Raw genomic sequence first — 27,701 nt, 5'->3', positions numbered from 1 at the left:
ACCACCTTCCTCTCGTGTGTTCATTACAGTCACGCGTTCTGTTAGAGAGCTTTTAAATTCCTATATTCGTAAACAAATGAATTGTTGCTCCTCCTTGTATGAATTCAGGACTTGTATAAACAGGACATTTACACCCCAGACACGCCCACCGCTTTCTACCCTGCCTTGTGTGACAGTAGACTGGTTTGCCGACAACATCACGAGTACCTATTTATATCATATTGAAATCACTTGAACAGTGTCCCTATCCCACTGCGACTGTGCCCAGCAGGTTGAACAGTTAAAGGAATCCAGTTCACTCTGAGTAGCGTACTCTTAACCTCCCATAGATTGAGTGACTTTGTGGTTGACAATGGGGCTGTTACGCTGGGGAGTAACTCTCCTCCTCTTTACCTTAGCGTTCACGTATCTGCCTAGACTGTTCTCACCGAAACTGAAGCCTCATGCCGATGGTTATTGTCATCCGAAGTTTCACAAAGTTTCTGACACCCTAAGGTAAGTTATGACGTTCAGGTGACAAGAAGATCCATGAATTCTGTTGTATACTCTCTTAATAGCCGGTTGTATATTCTGTAACATTTCACCTTAAACACTAACCGGTTGTACAGCCGGACTTTGTACCAGGGGCACTGCTCTTTGTACAACAATGTAAACATTGCCGACCTGGCTTAAAGCGGATCGGACTGCTTGTGACTATGGTATGCTGGTAGGGACTTGCCGGGTTGGCATCTTATATGAATGCGCGACATCGTGGCTGTTGAACAACTGTAACAATGGTGTCTAATATTTATATATTTTGAGAACGCAACCTGTTTTGAGGTATACATATCCAATTAAAATGCAGGTAACATGTACCGTAGATCGATAGTATCCATTTTGATATATGAAAATATGATGCCTTAACAGACAAACGTCAACTTAGGAACAAGTTACAGGGTTACAATGGCATCTAGGATTCCATATCGAATAGACGGTCGCAAAATTGTTTTGTTGGTGGTTGACCTTGGAGCTAGAAGACTATTTCGTCATGCTGATATTCTATCAATGCTTAGTCTCTGACTCACTTGTCTGACTTTACTCCTTCCTCGCCCTCTTCTTAACCCGTCCCAACACACACACACACACACACACACACACACACACACACACACACGCACGCGCGCACACACAGAGAGAAACACACGCACACATGATGCCACACGGACGGACACATGCAGACACACAAATATACACACACATGCACGCACACACATATCCCACCCCAAACACTCACACCATGCAAACCACACACGTCCAGGCTTTTGAAATCGAATTCAGTCAGTAAATCCTCTACCGGAGGTGGGTATGTTAGTTAAATACATGCCCTCAAAGGTGTGGGGGGAAATACACAGACACTATATTCTTGTTCGCGAAATCTCCTCTGCTAATTACCGAACCCTTAGCATGTAATGATACGTTATTGTCCTGATTCTTTCATGACGCATCCCGTTCGTTGTATAATGAACGATTATATATGTAACCTTGGTGATGAAGAAGCAGAATAAGATAAAGAAGAAAACAAAACAACAGACATCAACAACAGCAGCAGCAACAACAACAACAACAACAACAACAACAACAATAACAAATGAAGAAGACATCGAGGAGCTCTAGGTGCAGCCATCATCCCTCATATTAGTCTTCTTCATAACCAGTTGTTGGCAATCTATAGCCCGTGATTTATATTGTATTGTCTTCTTCAAATAAATGTTTTAGTTTTACATGCTAGTTTTATATTCATATCTGTGATATTCTAGTATTTTTACTGTTCATCGTCCACACGTTTTACTCTTCAAAATGTAATTTTATTGTATAAATTGTTTTCGTCACGATATGGCTGAGATATTTCCGATGTGACGTTAAATATTTATTCACTCACTCACTTATTCTTTTTAACAGAGAAAATGTGGAAAGCGGAAAGGAGCTGGGTGCGGCGTTCGCTGTGTATCACCGTGGGGAGGTTGTGGTCGACATGTGGGCAGGATATGCTGACGAGGAGGCTGGAAGACAATGGTCCAGAGACACCATGAGTGTTGTATTTTCAGTTACGAAGGGCGTGGCCGCTGTCACCGTGGCTAGGATGGTAGACAAGTAAGTGGAACCGCCGCCGCAAGACGTGTAGTGAATACCAATGTTTTAGTTTTAACCCTTTGAACACTGAAGTTAGTTTGACAGAGGACTGAATGTGCCCGATAGGATAAAGAGACGTAATCCGGATGAAAACATAAAACACCCATTTATGTGAATTTTAAAAAACAATAAATGACAATATTTACTGGCAAAAGAATAAACACACGAAGATATCTATGGTTATGTTTGTGTGCGTGTGCTTGTACGTGCGTGTGCATGTGCATGTGCGTGTGTGTGAATACATGCATTCACATATATATTTCAATATAAGATGAGCGAATTATTAGGAGATTGACCGAACCCTATCCATCTACTTAGGACAATATGAAAGAAACATTGCACGGCGTAGATCTAAACAGAAATTATGATATATTATGAACATATTTGTGCATATTGCTAATTAGACAAACATACGTATTTAGGATCTAAACAATATACCATTCTCCACAAGGATACTTCTCTGCGTGATAATCTGTCAAACCCTTCAGTAGCAGCTTGTCACAGGTGAACTTTGTACGGAACTGGACTGCGGGACTTCATGAACAAATAAGAAATCGGGTTGTGTAGGATTTGGCTCGATTTCTTTACCATGGCAACCTCAATAAAAATACTTTTACAAAAGAAATGCCATGGCGCTCAGAAACAACATGATGTATAAAATACTGGCAGCGACATAATGGTTGGGGCAACATTTATTTCCATTCAGAACTGTGCGTCTCTGTTCGTGTTAGAAATGTAGAAACCACAGACAAAGTGAGTGAGTGAGCTTAGTTTTACGCCGCTTTTAGCAATATTCCAGCAAATATCACGTCGGGAGACACCAGAAATGGGCTTCACACATTGTACCCACAAGGGGAATCGAACCCGGGTCTTCGGGCGAACGCCTAAACCACTAAGCTACCCACCGCCCACAGACAAAACATTTAGAAGCCTTGACGTTGATTGGCTGATCAGCAATTTCGCCTGACTCGATCTTCTCCAGATGGGTTGAACTTCGCGCAGAGAAATATCGTATCTGAGTAGATCTCAGGCTAAGGGGTCTGGCACATTGCTATCTTATAGACTCATCATGGTTATATATTGTTAGGTCTTGATGATGGTAGAGTAGACTATTAACCTGAAATGTATATTTCGTCTGTTCATGTCCATCATGGCAGTCTATTACCCAGAATTCATTCAATGTCAGATTTGCTTTGTCCACTTATTCATACGGCAAACTATGAAACAAACATTGATTTTCGTCTGAGACCAATTCAGACGAAAATTAATTTTTTGTTTCATAATTTGGCAAATGAATAACATCCCATCTGATCACATAACATGTTTATCGTCATCGTTAATGAGGTATGACTTGCAACGTGTTGTTACCATGGTTACATCCAGGGGATGGCTGGACTACAAGAAGCCAGTGGCCCACTATTGGCCTGGGTTCTCGCAAAATGGCAAAGGGGAGATAACCGTGGAACAACTACTAGGACACCAGGTAGGCCGACCCAGTTTCTTATAATTCTTTGAAACATGATGAAGGACAATCAATGGACACAAATATACAAGTAATTACAAGCTTTTAAGTGTATATACAGGATGGTAACAGTTCCAGGAGATGTCTGTATAAAGGTTGGGTAGCCTAGTGGTTAAAGTGTTCGCTCGTCACGCCGGAGACCGGGTTCGATTCCCCATGTGGGAACAATGTGTAAGGCCCATTTCTGGTTTTCCCTGCCGTGATATTGCTGGAATATTACGAAAAGTGGCGTAAAACTAAACTCACTCACTCACTGTATCTGAAATGGATGGACCCATCGGGCGTGTTTACAGAGTAATCCGGTTTTCAGTATTTTTTATGATCATCCTGTAAGTAGGCCTATTGGGTGTGTTTAAAGAATCACCTGTGGTACACAGCGAGTATGTATTTTACATATCTGAAAAGTTGGGAGTGGTGCTTTCCGAGGTAACACGTGCACAACGTGTATGTATCCTACGTATCCACCCCATTAGTCATACGTCCCGTAAGTCATACGTCCCGTTAGTCCCATTAGTCATACGTCCCGTTAGTCATACGTCTTAAATAAACACATGTCATGGTTGATTGCCCTTACATATGAGCCCTTAGTACTTCTGTAGGTAAATGGAATGACCCATATGAAACGAAACAAAAAGAATTTAGCTAGAGTTTATTTATTCTTATAACAAGTATAAATATATAAAGCATTTCTTCAGTACTTTGGTCACATACTCTTTGACATATCATTTCATTAGCACAGTGTATTTATACTCATAACAAGTATAAATATATAAACCATTTCATCATATACAAACATGTCTTCCGTACTTTGGGACCGCCTCCATGGTGTAGTGGTTAGAACGTCCGCCCGGAGAGCGGAATGTCGCGGGTTCGATCCCCGACCGCGTCATACCAAAATACGTTAAAATATGGTACTTGTTGGTCCCTGCCTGGCGCTCGGCATTAATGGATACAACGAGGACTTGTCGGCTCGGAGTCAGTATAATGAGTCTGAGTGGGGTATTCATGCTTCACTGCGGCATGGTATCTCAGTGGGCTAGCACTATAAAACCAGCTTTTAAGTCTTGGCTAGTACAAGCAGCCGCACATACACATACACACGCATGCACGTCGTCATATGAGCGAAATATTCTCAAGCACGACGTAAAACCCAATTTCACCTCACCTCAGCACCTCCGTACTTTGGCCACATATTCTTGACATCATTTCATCACTGAAATACTATGAAATGATGAGAAAGTCCCATCGCACAAAAAACGGACGAGTCTATTGTAGGGAGCATGACCCTTGTTGTTTTAATTAATCCGGTTCGTTCTGTATGACTAGTGGTCGTATGGACGTATGACTAATGGGCTACTACCGTATATTTACAGGGCGGGCTGGTGTCCCTTGGTGCCAACAAGACGACTCTACGTCAATACCGTGACAACCAGGAAGCGTTCACCCGACGACTGGAGGAGGTAACGCCTCTATGGGAACCAGGTTGGTCTCCGCGTGATCCACTAACATGCACGACAGTATGGTAGCTTATCCACGTACATAGTTTCTATTAATACTAGATGAATAGAATAAGTAACCCGTATTTACTCATTTCGCGTTGTTTGAATCCGAAACTTGGAGGTGGCTCAAATGACGAATAATCTGTCACCACCACTACAAAAACCATTGATCTTGGGTTGGTTCGAAACTCACACACGGCCTAATTCTGATTCCTGGTTATTCTGTACCATACACATTCTTCTCAGAATATCCACAATGGTACAGTGGAATCTGTCTATTATGGACTGGCTCGGGACCGATTCATTTGTCCGGATTATATAGTAGGTCGGATTAGTCGTAGAGGAGGGTAACTTCTTGGAACTGGGAGGGCGGTGGAGTAGCCTAGTGGTTAAAGCGTTGGCTCGTCACGCAGGTCACTACAATGTGTGAAAATTTTTGGTGTCCCCGCCGTTACCCTGCGCTGGATGGAACTGGATCGGGTGGTCTAGTGGTTAAGGGTTCGCAAGTCACTCTGAAGACCCAGGCCGGATACCATGTTTGAAGCCTATTTCTGATATCCAACGTCGAGATTATGGTGGAAGCGTAGTAAAACTAAACTAAACTCACTCACTCATTAATACAATTTGTTTCATCGCTAGGTGGTGTTAGATCTTGCAGACGCAAACAAGCAATGACGATACCGGAAGTGTTATGTACGCAGGCGCAGTTCCGCTCCATCACGAAGCGCTAATAAAATATGTATGGATGACCCGTACTGTGACGATAACGCCCATTGTCCTTTGATGCTTTAAAGCTACAGTGTTAACAAAAATCTTACAATAAACCCATACCATAATTATGACATTCAATTCTTAAAAACATAAAACTTCAAAATTATTGATTAAAGTCTCTTGGTACAGAAATACCATGGTTCTCATTTACCACAATAACTACAAGGATATCAGCAACACGTTTCACTGAACAGAAAATCCAGAATTGAAGTTTCTTCAACATGTTCATTTAATAAAATTCCACTTGGTAAACATTTCAAGAACTTGTGAAGCACATTAAACTGCACGATAATCATTCATAGTCTCGTGACTAGTCTCGCATCTTAGTAGCTGGGAGAGCTTTGCAAGTTGCAATTGATACCACGAAACACTTTTAGGTCACGGCGATTTCTTCTGTAAGTGCGACCTGTCTTTCATCACGACACTACTTCCAAGACTCCAGTTGAGTCAAGTCTTTCTGACCACTATGATATTTCTGTTCAGTAGCCTGTCTATTCCTGAATGACTGTCTGTCTCTGACTGAACTTTCAGATCTGAGAAGGATTGCGGCAACTGACACCGACGCCCTCCTCCCCAAAACATATGAGCAGGTGACTTTTTGATCCCTTCAATAGGAGAGATTCTGTAGTCTAGAAGACCTTTGTATAGATCTTTAGCCTTCTTCAGTATAGACTTCAAAGTGTTTACAGTCCTTTCTGTCTGACCATGGGATTGAGGAAACTTCGGGCTTGAGGTGACATGGTTGATAAAATAGTCCTGGAAAACTGTATACATTCCTCACTGCTGTACTGAGGTCCATTGTCACTGATAGCAATCTCAGGCAAGCCATATTTAGCAAATTGGCTTTTTAGGTGACAAATCACTCTCTTGCTGGATGTATCTTCCAACAAAGACATGACAGGCTATTTTGTGAAGTAATTTCCTTTGAATTCAAATAAGTTTGTGCCTATTTTAGCCCATGTTCTGTCTGGTACCTCTGACGAGATCAAATGTTCCGTCGGATTAGTTCTGATATTGTTGCACAAATGTCACACTGAGAACCTACTTTCTCAATATCACTAGCCATTCCAGGCTAAACAATGTCTCACGACGTGCTCTACTTTTGCACTTGACCATTCCAAGATGAGATTCATGTAATCCTCGAAAGCATGTCTTTTCTAAGACTGCTTGGCACAATGAGCTTTTGATTCTTGAACTAAAGTCCATCAACACTTGTAATCTCTTCTCTGTATGCCCAATACTGTCTGGTCTGGACATCTACTTCTGTTGGTAAACTTTGCCAACCATTTTCCACATAATCTCTCACATCACTCAAAACTTCATCTTCAGATGTGGCTTTCTGAAGCTCTTGTAACTTTCCTTCTGAAACTGGCAAGTATGCAATAAGATTCACTTCAATCTCAGGTAAGTCTAGTGTTTCAACATCCTTCAGATAGGATCTGCTCAGGTGATCTGCAATCAAAGTTCTTGTCCAGGTCTGAACTGAACTCTAAGATCACATCGTTGTAACAGCATCAACATTGTCTGTAATCGGAATGGGCATCATGCAACGGCTTCGAAAAGATGGCTTGCAATGGCTTGTGTTCTGTTTCGACATCTACCTGTCTCATGTACACATACTGATGAAATGTTTGACATCGGAAGTATATTGCAAGCATTTCTTTTTCAATCTGTGCATATCTGGTCTGTGAGTCTGTAAGAACTTGGGATGCCTAGGCAATCGGTTTACCTTGCTGCATGATAACTGCACCAATACCTGTAGAGCTTGCATCAACTGACAAGGTAAGTGGTAGCTATGGGTCATAGAAAACCAACACTGGAGCCTGAGTAGTCATAAATTTCAATTCAACGTCTTTGGTTGTAAGATGTCTCAATGGTTAGCTGACATCCGACAACTTTGGGAGGAGTTTGCCAAGATACTTCATGAAACCAATAAATGATCCCAAGTACTGCTCTCACTTTGTCAGGATCGGGTATCAAACCTCTCCTGTCCCACATACTTCACTCTGTCAACCCTGAACTGACACTTTTGTCTGTTCAATTTCAGATTGAACTCTATAGCTCACTGAAGCAACGTAATCAGTCTTTGATTATGTACATCTTGTCGTCCATGGTTGCTTCAGTCCCTGGTAGATCTTCTACCATGTGTGATATTATCTGCTGGAATATCTCTGGTGCTGACTTTATACCAAAGGGTAACCTCTTAAACCAATTACGTTCAAATGGGGTGTTAAACGTACAAGGTTTCGATGATTATTCATCTTGCAAAATCTAACTGCGTCCAGTTTCGAAAATACTCTTGCCTGTGGCATGTTTGCAACTACATCTTCTGTCGTCCTCAGAGGGAAATGTTCTCTCTTTATAGCTGTATTCAGATCCAAAGAATCAATGCAGATTCTGACATTTGTTCGGTTTGACAACAACTGTCATGCTGTTCACCCTGTCTGTAGGATCTTTCTGTCTGTTCCATTCGATCCCGTTCTGTTTTAACTGGTTCTCGAAGTGCAACTGATAACTTGCGTGGTGGGTATATTACAGTTGTGTGGTCTGGTTTCAGCTTTATAGAATGTGTTCCAGGTAATGGTCCTCGACCTTCGAACACGATTTTATATTTTTCCAGTACATTGTCCATCTGTACTGGTTCTTCCACTGTGTAAACACGTTCAACCAGTCCAAGTAGCACCGCCTGGAACAAGAATTTCATCCACATCTACAACATTGAACTTGATATCATGCGTTGAGTCACGACCTCTCAGCGTAACTTAACCTTCGATATGCATTCTGTGACCTGTATATCCTTTGATGTTTCTAACAACGTCTGGCTTAACCAGTGGTCCTTTGAACACTTTATCTAACACAGATTTTGGCAAAACATTACATTTCGCACCAGTGTTAAACTTAAATGTCACTTTGTTATTGTTCACATTCAAGTCTTCTAGCCACTTCGAAAAGTTCATCGTTTTTTCTCTATCACTTGGTTTTTCTTCAGCGTAATACTTGTCGACTTGATCCTCTACTTCTTCTGTTTCCTGTATTTATTCCTCTTAGGCCTTGTCTTAAGTCTAGATCGGCACAAGATGTCCACACTTTCTGCACTTGCTGTTTTCAGCTGGACATTTCCCTTCACTGAAATATTTATATCCACATCTGTAACACTCACTTTTTGGTTTATCTTGTGTGTGTGAATGTCTTTTGCAACCCTCTAGGTCTCAAACTCCGGTTTCAGTGTAGGTTCTCACTGCATTGGCACGTTGTGTTCCTGACATACTTTGTAACTGTTTCTGTAAATTTCTTTGTAACTGTAAGTCTGAGCAATTTCTGATACTCTCTCTAATGTGAACGCTCATCCCCCTTCTATCGACTTTTCACGTACCTTCACGTGCTTAGTTCCAAAAACTATCCTGTAACGTATCATCTCCACGTAGTCGTAGTAACTATAGCCACGAGCGAAAACACGTAACGTTGTCTCAAATACCTCGATTTTTTCTAATTTCGACTGTATTCTACTTTGGAACTTGAAAACTATCTTGAAAACACAACATTCGCGTCTTCGGGACTACGTATTCTTCAAGTTTATCAAAGTACGTACGTATCATGCTTGAGCATGATTGCCGCTGCCCCAACACATCTTGGGATGAATTCAACTGTCATTATCCATGATAATGTTCTAACTGTACCTCCGACTTCGCACTTAATACTTAACGGCTATTTACACTGCAGATGGGCTTCGTTAGGCATAGATTCTACTGGCTTCTGACACCATGTTAGATCTTGCAGACGACAACCATCAATGGCGACACCGGAAGCGTTTATTTACGCTATAATACGAAGCGCTCATAAAATATGTATGGATGACCTATTCATAACAGGTGGTATGCAATTGAAAAGTGTTCCCCAGCAACCAGCATACCGTGGACCGATCGTTTTACAGAGCGCACATGAATAGGATTTGTTTCGCTTGGGGCATTATTTTATTTTATGTGTTTCACGTAGCCACCAAATTCTGAACATGGGTCGGTCGGTCGGGAAAAACATTTAATGAATAAAGACAAAATATCTAACGTATGTCATATTTATTTATATAACATACGTTACATTTGACCACTTTCTAAATGGCATTGTGTATTTCACAAAATTATCTGAATAACGTTCTTGATTCTCATTTATTGTAATTCTTATTACAATTTCTTACGTTCTTTGCACATGTGGCAGCGACTGATTATAGATAAACATTATTTATGATGAAGCGGTACGTTTTAGGCTCGAGTCGGCGGTGTTGGAATGAAAAAAAATGGAAAACACAGAAAATACAAATGCTGCCCTAAAGGATCTGACAAATGTTCACGTCATCTTGGCATGTCTATTTGAGTTGTAAATACCTCATACTGTGTTGCAGTAATTTTACATTAGTCTATTTTGGCGTATCAGTCTCTAACAATATTGATGGCAGATGTAGTTGGCATTTTAATCTGCCCTTATGAGTAGGAAAAGTTCATAATTGGCTCAGGGAAAAAGCAAAGGAAAGACTGAAAGCATATATACATTGCAAACCATGAGATACAACCAGAAACGTTTGCTTAGTGGTATACATGGGTTAACTGACCATACGACTGACCAATGGATATGGTTTGTGCAGGCACTGCCCATGGTTACCATGCCATCACGTATGGCTTCTACGTGGACACTCTAGTCAGGATGGCAGATCCAAATCACAGGAACATGACTCAGATATTCCGGGAGGAGGTTGCCGAGCCTTTCGGTGAGTAGATCATGGTCATGAACACTGATATAACAATCTAACGGTTAAAACCAGCTGATATAAGAACTGTGATTACCTTATTGTATGAGACGACGACCTGTAAAGTAAGTCTGGAGCAGACAAACCACTGATTGTTCTTACTGGTAACGTCTTGCTCTGTCAGGATGCGGTGTAACACAAACAGCCAATAGCCAGTCCCCAATCTTGTCATCCAATTCATTTCACTCGCTTGTACTGAGAATCCTCAGCTACTTGTCTCTTGGAATCCCTATTATCACTGTAATAATTTAACGGCAATACGACCCCGAATTCTTCCTGGCTGAGACCACTTAAATAGTGACTACAGCTGTAATGCATTCATGGGTGACGAAGGAACCAATTACAACAAACCCTAGCATACAAATCTGACGACTCACTTCAGAGTGGAACAGTCCACTGATTCTAGAAAACAACCATGCTCATGACTCTCATGCTATTATGTTCCCACATACGTCAGCATGATCATCGTGGGCCGGGTCCTGGCGAAAAGACTGCAAATATATACTTATAATCAAATACACATTCCTCGTACTAAAATGTATCCCCTTTTCACAAAACTTTGGACGTTGGTGATCCAGTTGATTCTGGCACCGCAGTTCACTCTGCATAGTTGCGTCACTTGGGCAAGCTAAAAAAACCATGGTTCTTTGGTTCGAATCCCAGTTCGCCCCGATTATATTTCTGGGTATGTCAGTACCATCCCGATCTGGTGGGTTTCGCTAAAGTGGTAATCGTGGACCTCGGAAGCTTGAACTTTTTCTCTCTTGGGGCTGGAAGCTCTAGTATCTTTCTATTGCAGGCATCGACTTCCACATCGGTCTCCCTAAATCTCTGTCACATCGAGTAGCTCGTGTACAGTTTATGTCGGACATAGCGTTGATAATCTCGTCCATGAAGTCCTGGGATTTGTTCCACTTCTTTGCTAGTATCGCACTCTACCCGGAATCCCTTTCCGCTAAGGCAATGACTGTACTGGAGACAAAGGTAACAGGCTGCTCGAACACTTTAAGTGTTGGGAACACACATATCCACCTGTCTTATTATGAAGAATGTGAAGGTTTGTCCTAATGGATCACTAATATCACAGGATAGTAATATTTCATTTTATATATTTTGTGTGATTAAGAATATAACATACTTGAAACGTAAGGCGACTTCTACCAAAAGCACAGTGCATTGCGCTATACCGATTACAACATGTTTATGAATTACTAATAGCGAGGGTATCAGGTTTGTGGAACGTTGGACGCAACACAAGCACCATTTTCATTTTCACGCAGTTATAGGAGACTTGCATTAAAGAGTTAGCTGAATTTACGAAATGCAAATGATATTTACTTTACTACTACATATGAACGTTGTCAACCAACCGACCACATGATGTTTGTAGCGACGACAGTAACTTATTTTGCATAATGAATGAACAATACGACCAAAGCAGTGTTAATAATTCAGTCGATCAGAATCGATACATGTACATTTGATATCAAAATAACTCTTATTATCAACCCCACGGAAACGGGTAGATATGTGCAAATCACATTCTGCTCTACATATGAGGGTCACGATATGGCTGAAATATTGCCAAAGTGACTTGAAATTTTAACTCACTCACTCACTCTACATATGGTTACAATGAATATGTCCTCACCGTGCTATCACAAAGCGATGATGGACAATCTGACACATATGACACCATCACTCAGGTTTTTCATGCTAACACTAATGACGTTATGATGTTTTTGTTTGCCAGAACACTGCTCTTAATGACCCTGAAGAGAGGAGTATTGGCCAATCAGCGTTCCTTGGTATCGGGACAGCCCGCAGTGTGGCCAAACTCTACAGTTACATGGCAATGGGCGGAAGTATCAAAGGGAGACAACTTCTCAAACCGGAAACGTGGAAGTTGATGACTAGCAGTTTAAAAACCGCTCAGGATCTTGTAATTACCACACTCGTTGCAGAGTGGGGCAGAGGTGTAGGATTCCGTGAACTGCCTCACTCAAAGTATAAGGTAGGTGCAGAATAATAGAGATATAATATGACGATGGTGTATACCTTACGACAGGCATCTGTTTGGACTTCACTCCTACAAAGAGAAACGTACTAATGGGGTACTGAAGTACAATTGCAGGACATGTTAATCCTTGATAACACACCCTATCGGAATTCGTTGCGTATCCGAAAGCTATGGTCTTGGGTTTGAATCCCAGATGCACCCTAAGCATCCATATATATATATATATATATATGGGTTTGTCAGCGCCGAACCAATTCTGGTTTGTTTTACCAAAGTGGGCAACGTCCAAGAACTGATTTAATAGGTTCTCTCCTCCTCAACCAAGTTGATGCTTTCATGTGTAAAAACAAAACTGCTTGATGTCATCTAAAATTCAAAGCATTTTCTTTCTTTACCCACTTAAACTTAGGAAAGAACTTTAATGTTTTGAGCAGTAAGGAACGTCAATGCCAAGGAATAATCAGACTTGATTACCCGTTGCCAATAAGGCATTGGAAGTATATGAATGGATCACTGAAAATCAGTGACGACCGCTGGTGTAAAAGAGTAACCAGGTATTCCGAAACAAATCCATGTGTTTGTCCATGTAAGTCAGAATGTAACCACCCACTTTTATTTCAAAATGTGCAATGCGAGTTTGCAGATTCAATTATAATGAATCCACCTCAATACAACATGGTTCAGATCGATATTTTCCTTCCTCGGTCTTAACAGATAAACAAACATATATCTTAGGTGTGAAGGTAAACTTTTAACTGGAAGAACCTGTTTTCCGCACTCCTCAAATCAAAACTAACCTCATCTGGTCCTGGTTGCTCTAGAGATATATGAGTGAGTGAGTGAGTGAGTAGTGAGTAGTGAGTGAGTGAGTGAGTGAGTGAGTGAGTTTAGTTTTAGCGCTATTTCAGCAATATCACGGGACACCAGAAATGGGCTTTGTGAATTGTGCGCTTTCAGCAATTGCTTGTGGCATTGGGCGACAGATTCATAAAATTGTGATGATGATGATGATGATGATGATGATTATGATGGCGATACTGATGATGATGATGATAACGATGGTATTGGTGATGATGGTGATGATAATAATGTTGATAATGATGATGATAAAATTATTGGCAATATTTTCCAGGGCCAGAAGGTTATCGGCAACGCAGGCTATGGTGGTCAGGTCGGTTATTTTGACCCTGTCAACCAGCTCTCCGTGGTGTACATCACTAACCATGCCTCCCCACACGGACTGTGGGACGACCCTCGGTTCCTCGACCTGGAGGCTGCCTTGTATGACTGTTTGGACCATAATATACAAGGAAGAAAACTGTAGTTTCTTATATCATTACAGTGGGATGTGATATAACTGTCTGATAGTCCATGTGTGCAAATCAAACAGGGATTGTATACCGTATACCGGGAAATTTTCAAGGTACTAAAATTTCGAGGTTTGAGACCCCCAGAGCTTTCGAGGTGATTTAAATTTCGAGGTTTGGGGGCCTAAAATATATACAATTTTAATTTCGAGGTTAGAAGAAAGTGGCCAGAAACATGACTTACCGGATTAATACTCACTGAGCTATCGGCAAAACTCCTAGTAGCCAGTGATAACTGCCGTCTGACTATTATAACTCCCGGTATACCAGTCCATGGCAGAAATAATAGTAATGAAAACAACCCTTTGATCCTTTGTTGTGATAAATGACCCATGAAACACTCTGTCGGCAGTGTTCAAACATGACGCCATTTTTTCTCAGACGATATTGTTTTTTTAACAACTAACTATAAGCATGTATGATGGGTCTCTGCTGAAACTATGTTGTTGTTAGAAAGCTGACAAGTTGACCTCTTTAGCGAAACTGACCAACTGCACGGATGCCTTACAGCCCCAGGATGTTTGTGTAAACAATCCCCTTAAAGACGCGCATTCATCAAACCTGGCATCGCCGATGCAGTCCGTTTGGCCAGAGAGTGACATCGAGTGTATTGACAGTTGGTTTGACTTCACATGTAAGACACTGATTGAATTACCTATTTTTTATAATGCATGTTATTCTGGACCAACAATTACAACACAATTAAATAGTCTCGACACCGCATTTCTGTTGTTTGTTTATTCAGGCCGTTCAGCGTCACTGAACGTTAAGATTAGTTGTAGACAGGCATTAAAGAGTTAATGCGCATGTCAGGAAGTCATTGGTTGCCAGCAGTTGAAATGCTTATCGATAGGAAAATTAATCTAACCCAAAGGTTTGAAGTTCGGAAAAAATCATGGATATAATATTTTCAAGGTTGCGTTTCTAACCTCGAAAACCTCGAAAATTAGGTACCTCGAAAATTTCCCGGTATACGGTAATTGTTTGTAGGAATATATGTAAATAACACTGTGTGCGTTTTTTTTATGGAAACACGTAAAATATAATTCAATTGTTGATGGGGTTTGAATTCGTTACGGATAGTGCATGGTCAATGTAGTAGAAGCTCTTCATCGCAGATGAAACAAGTTGGAGTTATTTTGTGTCAGGACAATTTTTCCTAAACATGATCTGTATAATGACAACGACTATAAGCATAATGACTTAAAGAATATACGTTTTTGTAATTTCCATCTTGGTTGACATGTGCAGCAAAATGATGTTCAGGTATGGTTATCGAATTAGGTATTATCTATGTTTTATAGATTGTATTTATATTTTTTTAAATCTTTCAAAGTTATCTTTGTGTGATGTTATTTGTTACATCGTGTACTGTCTTTGATGTTTTGTAACTGGTTTGTTCGTGGCCGGCTGCAAGACATCTGAAGCCCTCGATGGGATTTGGTACAAAGAGGCCCAGGGGCTCCTTTCACGAAGCAACCTTTACTAAGGTTAACCTTAACTCCCATTCATTTACATTGCACTAAGGTTACCTTAGTGACTTACGATCATCTTAGTGCTTTGTGAAAGGAGGCCCAGAACTGCTTGTCGTAACAGGCGACGTATTGGATCTAATGGCCCTGGTCGATACTGACCACTGTTTTTCATGGTCAAGATTTTAGTTCATTGTAAACATGGTTTTACACGCTATCAAAATATATACTGCAAACGGCAGGGAATAGAAAACAGGCCGTATTCGCCATAAACGTAATTAGACAGGAAGTAGGCACCAATTGTGCCCCCCTCCTTGCGGACCTGTTTCTTCATGCATATGATGAACCCGTGAAGATCGGAGTTAGAATTGATCTTCAGGAACCCATTCTTGTCGTAACAGGCGACTAATGGGATCGGGTGGTCAGGCTCGCTGACTTGATTGTCATTGTATCCCAATTGCGTAGATTGCTGCTCATGCTGTTGATCACTGGATTGTCTGGTCACGAATGGATTATTTACAGACCTCCGCCATATAGCTGGAATAGTGCTCGAGGACCATTACACTGCCCCTCCAAATCGATCAAGCTCTCATGTATATGCATGACGCACAACCGTTTCCTTATATCGGCAAGCGCAGAGTAAAGCGTGACTCGTCACTGAAGATAATGCTGGTCGCCAGCCTCTGGTTGAATCGTGTGTATCTTCGGACCAATAGTAAACGTTAAACACGATGAAAATATTGCAGGATGGGTGTTACGAATGGTCGTCCAGGTCGGATAGCGCAGTCGTTTCCTGAGGGTGTGTGCTGACACTACCTCTGAATCACTGTCTGCTAGTGGAGGTTGCAGTCACAAATCTATAGCAGAGATGACATTTTTAACACCATATTTTTCTCGTCCGTCGTTCAGCCATAGTAAATTAGTAACTGAATACATATCCATGTAAACTGTAGAGGTACCATACATCCCCGTGATCCCTAGAATGAGGTTCTACATTTGGTTGCTGGTTGTCTGTATATATAGTGACTAATACGATCTTTAACATGGTGTTCCGGAGAGCCATTCCAAGGATCAGCCAGGTCTGTGCTCTCCGTAACTACAATTAAAGCAGCCCTATCTTACAGAAATTTCCCATTCACCAATCGACCCGTGAAGATCCGGGTTAGAATTAATCTTCAGTAACCCATGCTTGTTAGAGGCGTCTAATGGGGTTCAGGCTCGCTGACTTGGTTGACAAGTGTCATTGTATCCCGATTGCGTAGATCGATGCTCATGCTATTGATCACTGGAATGTCTGGTCCAGATTCGATTATTTACAGCCCTCCGCCATATAACTGGAATATTGCTGAGTGCGGCGTTAAACAACAAACCAACCTTCTTTGGATTTTGATGTTTTCTTGAAGTTTCCTCTTTTTCCTGCATGTGATGTTGTTATGAAGTTGAGCTGTATCAGTCCAGTAATCTAAACTTAGTAAATGTAATCAATAAGCAACGAAATTCCAACAGGCCATGCAAACGGCATAATTATTTAATTTTTATTTAAACATTTCTGATCCTACCCGCCGTGTATTTTGAAAAGCCACGTCCCAGCATTTCGGACGTAAGTTGAAATTCTCAAATGGATTACCTTGAACTTATGTTCACACGATATGACTTCTCTTTCCCCTACCGTATCCCCTTTACCCACCTGTACTCTATTGCCATGAAACTTGATCCAGAAGCTTCTAAACTCCTTACAGGAAACGATATTATTTTCTTTTATTAGATTACAAGGGTAAACCTTCCAGAAAGTATTACCCCCACCCCCAATGGTTATTTTGTCATTGAAATTTTTACGAGTCGCGTATTTGTCGTAGTTGAAATTGGCATCATGGCAGGTTTTGACTTGAAAGATGAGTGTTGTATCGGCAAATACATGCTTCAGTTCCTCTTCTGTCAGCTCAACGTATTTCCTTCCTCTTCGCGTAGCTTCGGTTTCCTTCTGGATCCAAGGACCTGAAATATTGCTGAAAGTTATTCTCAACAGTTCAAAGGGATACAGACGACGACAATTGTTATTACTGTGTTCATATTTTACCATATGAATTGTACAAATCTATAGACATGATCCAGAACGAAGTGTCTCGAGCGCACCATCTTCGTCTCCATCTAAGGTCAATGTCACACTATTTAAAGATATTTTAATTCCGTTATATTCTTTATTAATTCATGACAAATAGAATTCCTGCCATAGGTGAGGTTTCTGTCGAATGTCAATGTTACATAAAGGTCATTATTCAGTTGTTGTCTTTATTAGAAACTATACTCTCCCAAAAAATGGAACGCATCATGAAAATAGCAATTTCATGGAGCAATGAATTAAAACGTGATTCATTTTACAAAAGGTTTTGCTCTGTTTATGAGTCCTATGGTGTTTATGTTTTGAAACATTACAACAAAACGCACTATCCGTAAAGTACCTGTATTTAACAGCATGATTTTCAATTTCGGCGTGTAGTAGAATCCACAATTCACATGCAATGCACGTGAAAGTTGGGGATCAGATAGTCTCAATGATGGGTATAAAAGGTTGATCGCTGTCTGTCGATTATTCACTGTATTTGGAATTTTGTTGACCAACGCAAAATGCCACGTCTAAGAGAAGCCAACCGTCATATCGCCATTGGTTTGCTTGAAGCTGGCAAGTCTCAACGTGCAGTTGCCCGACGCATGAATGTTCACCAAAGCACCATTTCACGGCTCTGGGAGAGATATCGCCGGCAGAATGCGGTAGCAGATGCCCCTCGTAGTGGGCGACCTCGAGCGACCACTGCGGCGCAGGATCGCTACATCCGGGTACATCACCTGCGTCCTCGAACAGCTACGGCGACCAGTACCGCTCGACAAATACCCGGATTGAGAAGGCTTTCTGCACAGACCGTCAGGAACAGGTTGAGGGAGGCTGGTTTACGTGCCAGAAGACCTTATTTTGGCCCTGTGCTTCGACGACAACATCGTCGACATCGAGTTCAATGGTGCACCAATGTTCAGGCCTTGAACCTACCGAATTGGCGTAGAATCTGGTTCAGTGACGAATCACGATTTCTATTGAAACGACGCGATGGAAGAATGCGGGTGTACTGACGTCGACGTGAACGTTTCGCCGACGCTTGCGTTTCCCAGGTTGACCTATTCGGTCGGGACAGTGTTATGATGTGGGGAGCGATCACCTGCTTAGGAGAAGTGATTTGGTGATGATCCAGGGCAACCTGACAGCTCAACGGTATTGTGACGAATCCTACGCCCACACCTCCTTCCAATCATTGATCGCCAGAGGGAGTTGTTTCAACAGGACAATGCCAGGCCCCACACAGCACGTCACACTAGAGACTTCCTCCAGAACCACAACATCAATGTGCTCCCCTGGCCCTCAAGGTCACCGGACTTAAACCGATCGAACATCTGTGGGATACCCTGGGCAGACGGGTGCGACGCCGTAACCCTCAGCCCCAGACACTTCAGCAACTCGCACAGGCGCTACAGGCAGAGTGGGCTGCGATTGGGCAACACGAGATTCTGAGACTTATTCGTTCGATGCTGAGGAGATGTCGTTCAGTTCTGGATGCCCACGGTGGTCACACGAGGTATTGACTTCAGCGCCACCACACGTCTCCATGTGACACTCAAACTGACTTTCCTCGAGTTGGTGCCAAAGACGGATAAGTCTGCATTGCCAGTGTGCAATTTCGCTATATTTCGTTCACTCATAAAGCCTACAAGAAGTTTCAAAATAAACATAAAAATACAGTTGAAATTCCTATATGCGTTTCTTCTTTGGGAGAGTATATATATTAGAATAGGGTAAAGATAAAGACTAAGAATGAATGTCTTATTTGTACGGTCTTGTTTGGGTTAGCTCTGTATATACGAGTGTCGGTCAAAAAGTAGTCGAGCTAACTATATTCTCGATGTCCAGTGTCTGAAAAGCTTCCATTTCATTTTGAAGGAATCATTAGCAAAGTGATATCCAAAATTTCACAAATGTTCGTAATGTGGTTAACAAGATATTTATCATCACAACTTATTGGGCTATAATATTTCTTTAATTGCAGAAAATGAAAAACGATCTGTCATTAGGTACCTCTTGAATAATGGTATGCCCTCAGATAAAATGACTTCATAAACGACAGTAAAAAATTTGGATTGCTTGATTTATATGTAGACGGGGGCTGTTTTGTAAGGACACACCCATTTTACTCTTTCAAAAGCATTGTGTCCAGATGTTCAAGCTGGCCCTGTTTACAATATATTGAGAGCTGGTACTTGTGTGACCAATCAGTATTTAGTTTGAACTCTTGGCATCATGTATGTATAGTGAAAACATTAGTATATATGTTATGTTCTTATGATTACGTCATCTGACAAGGGGTGGGTATTGTCTCGAAAACAAGCTCTTTCAGTAAACATGAAGGGGGAGTCACTTCAACAAGCGATTGTAGTTTCAAATTGCTATTTTATGTACTTTAATATCAAAGATTGATTCTAGCGGACTTCTACCTATCCCAAACACGCAAAATGTGCATATTTTGTATCCCGAATTTTGTGTTGCATTTATTGCAGATGTTGCGTTTTTCGGGGGTACCAAGATAAAAAGTCAAAGAAAATGGGGATCGTGAGGCTGGAACATAGCAAAACCAATTTGCTTGACGATGATATGTAGGAAAATATAACATAAAAACAGGTGAATTTGTATCATTTTCTAGGTGAGGCCGACTAGTTTTTGATCGACCCTCGTACTGCCGTTTAAACACTTGCAATTATACTGTCAACATAAAGAAACTGTGCACACAGAAAATATAAAGATAGGCAGACAGCGTCTTTATGCATAAATAAAGGTGTGAACATAGCAAGTATTGGAGACAATCAAACGTTCATGCAGGTGCCAGGCGACGTGGCATCATTGATGGTGGCCTATGGACTTGCAATGTGTTACTGCACGTGCAGCCTGTGCAGCTGCACACAACATGTGAAACTCAGAAATTGATGTCACTGTCGAAAGATTGATCTTTGGTCATTCAAACGTTCACAAATTCACAGGAAAAGTCACATGCACATCATGCCAAGATTAACATGTGCTCAACGTCATGAAGTCATTGGAATTGTTCGAGCAGGCATGAGCCAGCAACAGGTGGCAGCACATTTCCAATGCCATCGTAACACGATATCTGCTTCGTCAGGCGTTAGGGAAACAGTAATTTCGTCGCCGACCACCCACGTTCTGGGCGTCCCCGAGTAACGACGCCAAGTCAGGACAGATGGATTCGGGTGACTCATACCAGACACAGGTTCCAGACGGCAGTGACCACGTCCCAAACCATTCCCCAGGCCTTCATTTGGAAAATTTTGTAGCCTCTATGCGTCGTCGATGCACTGCTGTGCTTCACGCGCATGATGGTCATACCCGTTATTGACTTTGTGACTTCGACGTGTGACCCCCGACTCAATTTTGAACTTCTGACGTCATCGTTACGGATATTTTTCATGTTCTTTTGACATGTTGTTGAGGCCCGATACTTCAGCTTATAAAGTGTCTACATCATGTTGTCTTTTCTGTGTTGTATTCCAATTCTGAATGAATTTTCTGTGTGCGCAGTTTCTTTATGTGGCTAGTATATATACACTGATTAACAGGCAGATATCAGTGGCTGGCATTTAAGTCACAACACCCCCTCTGCTAGTCTGGGTTAAAATCACCTTGGGGCGGTGGGGTAGTCCAGTGGTTAAAGCGTTCGATAGTCACGTTGAAGACGCTGAAGTTCGATTCCACGCATGGGTATAATGTGTGAACCCCCTTTTGGTACCTCTCACCGTGATATTTCTGGAATATTGCTACAGGCGGCGTAAACCCCAACTCACTAAAATCACCCATATTTATAACACGGACGTCCTTATAGTACACACGTACATACACGAAGTAAGAGTGAGTGAGTTATAATTTAAAGTCACATCGGCATATATTTCAGCCATATAGGGACTACAAAGGATATCTATCAATAAAGGCCCCCTCAAATAAAATACATACCTGTCAATGAAAGACAGTAAAATAACTAGATATCACAGAATTTGTTTTAAAACTAGCACGTAACCATATGACTTTAAGGACAATACAATATAAAAAGGGGCTATAGATGGCCAACAACTGAAGGCAGGTCACCATGCAATGCTTTTGTTACCTGCATGGACTCAAGCTGGATTTAAAACATCCCTTCAGCTGTTAGCGATTGTATGTAAGGTTTGCCAGTTATCTAAAATCTACACTGTGGTATATATAACTATGCTTTGAAAGATGTGGCTTACACACCCTCTCAGGGGGACAATATTTTACAGTACTTCAACTTTCATAAAGTGCCCGGCCATTGACAATCTCAGCTAATAATCATATACTACCGTCCTATAAAATATGTAACTAAAGGCATCAACATTTATGGATTAATTCTATTTCTTTTACAAAGCGCAATATTAAATGAACCTTAACACTTTGAAAAAGGTCCTGGACTGTTTTGACACTGAAATATGTATCCCTTGTGATGGAAAAATCAATACAGTGAAGCAGGCCATGCTTGACCGTGATTCTTTCATCACAAAAGAAACAAAATGAGTATATCTGCTGTGGTCAATGCGACATCGTAGTGTGATCACCTCTTCAAATCTGAACTGTCAACCCAGGTGGGTGTAACCGATAGTTGGTTTAATTTCATGTAACCCCAGTCTGACTCGATTTTTTTAAAACTGCCGCCATATAGCTGGAATATTGCTGAGTGCGGCGTAAAACAACCAACCAACCAAGCAAACAAACAACAATACTGAAAGGATCACAAAACAAGATGTCCACCCGGTTTCCATTCTACTCCGTGCAGTGGCCAACTTTCCTCCTACCTAAAACTGGCCATGGAAAGGTTTGGCCACAAAGTACTGGAAACTGTTAGTGGTGAGTGGCTGAGGTCAGTATTGTGTCTTGATAAAGTTACATATCACAGAGGTACCCAATCATTTCACGTTTGAAGTAGTTTCATGTTTAAAGTGGCACTGATCCAGGGCAATTTCTGTGGACTGGCTGTTGCTTTTGTTATTGTTTTTCTCCCTTGAGTACCAGGATGGTATCCCAGAATTCTTGACTGGTTTGCGAATCTGCTGCGCCACCCGCAAGCGCAATTGGTAGAATAGGTATACATTGATCAACAAAGATGAACACTTCTTTACTCATTAATATTTCCGTCTTCATTATTATGATAACACATGAAAACATTTTGAAGTTTGACTTCCTCTGCCAGTGGTAAAACATGTCAGGTCTAAAATGACGAGGTCAATATTAATATTTTGTCCTATAATCCTAAATATTAATCGCTCTGGATCAGTGCCCCTTTAAATTCTGGTGAACTGTTGACATGATCAGAAAATGAATAAGATAATTGTAAACAGTCAAAAACTTAAGACATTCCCAATTACATTGGGCTGCTTAGAATGTGATCTTTAGACGTATAGTCGAAAAGAATAGGGCCTGTAAGTCTCGCAAGGCGCTACTTCCGGTACTAAGCTGGTTCCCGGCACCCTCTGCGCGCGCCAACTTACGATATGCGAGACGGGGCCCAGCTTACTTCCGGTACCAGTTTTCCGGTGACAAGCGTATATTCCAGGACCAGTTCTGGATCCAGACTGCGCGAACGCCATATATGACTTTACTAGGCCAAGTGTACAACCATACTTGGCTGTCGCAGCTGTTGAGAGTCGTAATAGTTGGCTAATTAGGGTCCGGTTAGATCGGAAATTTGTTATTCCTGCATGGATTATCGGTTCCTTATTGTCAACTGACAACAATGAGACCATTCGAAAAGGTATGACACATTGTTTGTAACCGGAAATACTAAGGTCCTGCGAATTGCCGTGACCTACGTACGGCCCCCCTACAACACATTACATTACACTGACCCGTGCAGCGGAGCCCGGGCTGACTCCATCTGAAGTTTTCACGGCATCTGGCTTCGTTGGTCCCCTTTGGATAAGACGTGTCCATGTAGCCTTTGCGACAAGTGTACTTCCTGACACTTCCAACAACGTTTCCTCTGCCACTGACATGAGCGTTCTCAATATGTGGAGGTTTACTGGGACAACTTTGAGCTGGAATAGTAAATTTGGTCATTAGGAAACCTGATTTCTTATAAGCTGTGTTTCTGAAATAAAGTCGTGTAAAATCGAATGAATTCAATATGTTGTAATCACTTTTTGTCGAATCCACCGCCTATGAAATCCACGACTAGTGCGGTCGGGATTTCAGTAAAATAATTAAGACTTCCCCAGTTCCATTGGGCTGCTTTGAATGTAATATTTAGAAGATGTGTTGTCATAAAGATTACCAGAAAACTTGATGTTTAATAAGCTGTGTTCCTGAAAGTAAGTGGTGCATCTATGAATTAAAAAATTCCATGTGTATGGAAAGATACTACAATAATTGATATGAACAGATGTGGTTTGCCGCTTTTGAAATACTGGTCACATTTTGAAACTGATAGAAATTGTATAATACTTGACATAAATGATATACAAGTATTAATATCAAAGGTCAAAAATTAATCCTAAAAGTTTAACACATTCTAAAAGTATCATAAGTTGACTGAACACATGGAAATTTATAAAGAAATTATAAAGAGTCGTTTGACTATCTTTGAAATAAAGGCAAGAATTTAATGGATGTCAACCTTTTATTGTGATGGACACGACGTTTGAAATTATATTATTACTCCTTCATCAGGTGAATGAAACAAGAGGGTAACAGACAGATATATATGTATATGTGAAAACACCAACAGATAACAAGAGAAACCAGAAGTTAACTGGCACTAAATGGTAGATGGACAAGTGGAAGCCAAGGATTGTTAATAAAGGCATGATTGATGAGGTAACAATGGCGCAAGAGTTGCTTCATTTAGGGCTTTAGCATTGGAGAGAGGGCTTGGCAGCAGGGAAAATAATGTGGTTCAGGGACTGTGAGACAGACTATAGGTAGCCAAGCATGTGTAATTATATGCTATCAACATGTCTCGTTATGTAATCCAGGTCATCAGTTTCAAGCACGCACGCACACACGCATATCCCGCCTTGGACGAAGATCTGAGGATAAATATGGGAACACTACAATAAAGTTGTTTATACACAATTGCTGCTTCTTCTCATCATACTCACCTGAACAGGAGAGATTTGGCTGAGTCCAACGAAGGCTGTGAAGGCATCTGGTTTTAGCGATTTTGCTACCAGTAGATGTGTCACGATAACCGCGGTGACACGTGTACTTCCTGGAACTCCCAACATTCCTGTTTCCGCTACTGACGTCGGCATTTTGAACAGTTGGAAGCTTGCTAGGACAACGTTCCGCTGGAATAAGTTCATTAGAATCGGAGTATAAGATGAATCAGACACATGAAATCCGTACAGTCTAAATAGGCTCTCCAACTGACTGAGGATTGACACAATGAAATTCTGATTCATGTGCATTATGAAACAGAAGCAAGAAGGAGAGCACTACTTCCTGTCATGATATGTCAAAGATATTATCAATAAGGAAGTAATCCATTTCACTGACTGGCTTCTAAGTCAACTTCCGATTGCATTTGCTTTTAGTTTTTACTAAAAGTTCTGAACCTCTATCAATCATTCTCCATCCATGACATTTGTTGCTTAACTTATCAAATATCTGTGTCAATTATTCTGCTGACAGATTTTCGTGTGCATTGTAATTAAATTGCAAAACATATACCAACTGAAAACAGAAAAAGGGAATGTCTTCCTCTGCTCGTATTTCGGATTTCTTTTTATCGCGCCATGGACGAAGATCTGAGGTTAGATATAGGAACACTGCAATAAAGTGGTTTTAACACAACTACTTCTACTTCTCATCATACCCACCTGAACAGGAGAGATTTGGCGGACTCCAACGTAGGCTCTGAAGGCATCTGGTTTGGGCGATGTTTAGACCAGTAGATTTGTCACGGTAACCGCGGTGACACGTGTACTTCCTGGAACTCCCAACATTCCTGTTTCCGCTACTGACGTCGGCATTTTGAACAGTTGGAAGCTTGCTAGGGCAACGTTCCGCTGGAATAAGTTCATTAGAATCGGACGAAATGATGAGTCAGACACATGAAATCCGTACAGTCTAAATAGGCTCTCCAACTGACTGAGGATTGACACAATGATATTCTGATTCATGTGCATTATGAAACAGAAGCAAGAAGGAGAGCACCTCTGGTGCCCATGGAGATGCCTACTTCCTGTCATGATATGTCAAAGATATTATCAATAAGGAAGTAATCCATTTCACTGACTGGCTTCTAAGTCAACTTCCGACTGGATTTGCTTTTAGTTTTTACTAAAAGTTCTGAACCTCTGAAGATTGATAAATAACTATTTGCATCTATGTCTGTAGGTATATTTCTATCAATCATTCTCCATGCATGGCATTTGTTGCTTAACTTATCAAATATCTGTGTCAATTATTCTGTCGACAGAATTTCGTGTGCATTGTAAATAAATTGCAAAACATATACCAACTGAAAACAAAAAGGGGAAAGTCTTCCTCTATTCGTATTTCGGATTTCTTTTTATCGCGCCGTGGACGAAGATCTGAGGTTAGATATAGGAACACTGCAATAAAGTGGTTTTAACACAACTGCTTCTACTTCTCATCATACCCACCTGAACACGAGAGATTTGGCGGACTCCAACGAAGGCTGTGAAGGCATCTGGTTTGGGCGATGTTTAGACCAGTAGATTTGTCACGGTAACCGCGGTGACACGTGTACTTCCTGGAACTCCCAACATTCCTGTTTCCGCTACTGACGTCGGCATTTTGAACAGTTGGAAGCTTGCTAGGGCAACGTTCCGCTGGAATAAGTTCATTAGAATCGGACGAAATGATGAATCAGACACATGAAATCCGTACAGTCTAAATAGGCTCTCCAACTGACTGAGGATTGACACAATGATATTCTGATTCATGTGCGTTATGAAACAGAAGCAAGAAGGAGAGCACCTCTGGTGCCCATGGAGATGCCTACTTCCTGTCATGATATGTCAAAGATATTATCAATAAGGAAGTAATCCATTTCACTGACTGGCTTCTAAGTCAACTTCCGACTGGATTTGCTTTTAGTTTTTACTAAAAGTTCTGAACCTCTGAAGATTGATAAATAATTATTTGTATGTATGTCTGTAGGTATATTTCTATCAATCATTCTCCATTCATGACATTTGGTGCTTAACTTATCAAATATCTGTGTCAATTATTCTGTCGACAGATTTTCGTGTGCATTGTAATTAAATTGCAAAACATATACCAACTGAAAACAGAAAAAAGGGAATGTCTTCCTCTACTCGTATTTCGGATTTCTTTTTATCGCGCCATGGACGAAGATCTGAGGTTAGATATAGGAACACTGCAATAAAGTGGTTTTAACACAACTGCTTCTACTTCTCAAAATACGCACCTGAACAGGAGAGATTTGGCGGACTCCAACGGAGGCTCTGAAGGCATCTGGTTTGGGCGATGTTTAGACCAGTAGATTTGTCACGGTAACCACGGCGACACGTGTACTTCCTGGAACTCCCAACATTCCTGTTTCCGCTACTGACGTCGGCATTTTGAACAGTTGGAAGCTTGCTGGGACACAGTTCCGCTGGAATAGGAACATTGGCTATCGGACGTTAGACACATGCAAATGGTACAGTCTAAATAGGTTTGACACTTTCCAACGGACTGAGGGTTGACAAAATAAATGTTAAGCATTTTTAAGTCCACATAGTGAAATAGGTCATTATTTCATATATCACTGTTAGTTAATCAAGCACAGGAAAGTCAATCTCCTTACAATGAATGCACAGTGCCATTTTGAAAGTACTCAAATAGAGCGTATGTTATGTGTGGGTTCGAAACAAGTGTTTGACTGAACAATACGAAAGAACTAGAATGTTTACTTTCCCAAGAAAGTGTAATTCCAATTACATCACATGTTATATCCATACAATGCATAAGAAATTAATCCACTTCCATTTAT

The 27,701-nt window shown here is 41.2% G+C and overlaps 1 protein-coding gene and 2 long non-coding RNA genes across 4 annotated transcripts; 2 read left to right on the top strand and 1 right to left on the bottom strand.

The window, feature by feature from the left end:
* The first annotated feature begins 259 nt into the window (after nucleotides 1-259).
* LOC124285788 (beta-lactamase domain-containing protein 2-like) lies at nucleotides 260-14,166 on the top strand. Its single transcript, XM_046722054.1, has 8 exons — nucleotides 260-495; nucleotides 1,939-2,130; nucleotides 3,553-3,652; nucleotides 5,065-5,173; nucleotides 10,598-10,720; nucleotides 11,559-11,743; nucleotides 12,513-12,773; nucleotides 13,912-14,166. The coding sequence occupies exons 1-8, from the start codon at nucleotides 353-355 to the stop codon at nucleotides 14,101-14,103; spliced, it is 1,305 nt and encodes a 434-aa protein (XP_046578010.1). The 5' UTR covers nucleotides 260-352; the 3' UTR covers nucleotides 14,104-14,166.
* Nucleotides 14,167-14,510: 344 nt separating this feature from the next.
* On the top strand, nucleotides 14,511-15,087 carry LOC124285784. The gene is made up of 2 exons (XR_006900888.1): nucleotides 14,511-14,921; nucleotides 15,021-15,087. It is a non-coding gene; the product is annotated as an uncharacterized LOC124285784 (long non-coding RNA).
* Nucleotides 15,088-16,953: 1,866 nt separating this feature from the next.
* Nucleotides 16,954-27,234, bottom strand: LOC124285782. Of its 2 annotated transcripts, none has more exons than XR_006900886.1 (3): nucleotides 27,135-27,234; nucleotides 23,584-23,772; nucleotides 16,954-17,613 (listed from the first exon to the last, which is right to left on the bottom strand). It is a non-coding gene; the product is annotated as an uncharacterized LOC124285782 (long non-coding RNA). The 2 variants fall into 2 exon arrangements; XR_006900887.1 differs by lacking the exon at nucleotides 27,135-27,234 and adding an exon at nucleotides 25,555-25,666.
* Between the last annotated feature and the right edge of the window lie 467 nt (nucleotides 27,235-27,701).

Source organism: Haliotis rubra, unplaced genomic scaffold, assembly GCF_003918875.1.
Source record: "Haliotis rubra isolate DU_JTF1 unplaced genomic scaffold, ASM391887v1 Scf369, whole genome shotgun sequence".
In the NCBI taxonomy this organism is placed as follows: Eukaryota; Metazoa; Mollusca; class Gastropoda; order Lepetellida; family Haliotidae; genus Haliotis; species Haliotis rubra.
Note: the sequence above shows the minus strand (reverse complement) of the source record. Positions and strands in the feature narration are given on the sequence as shown.

Coding starts and splice junctions, on each gene's coding strand:
- LOC124285788 (XM_046722054.1), top strand. CDS start 353: ATGGGGCTGTTACGCTGGGGAGTAACTCTCCTCCTCTTTACCTTAGCG. Junction 2,131..3,552: donor GTGGCTAGGATGGTAGACAA/GTAAGTGGAACC, acceptor GGTTACATCCAG/GGGATGGCTGGACTACAAGA. Junction 10,721..11,558: donor GGAGGTTGCCGAGCCTTTCG/GTGAGTAGATCA, acceptor TTTCTATTGCAG/GCATCGACTTCCACATCGGT.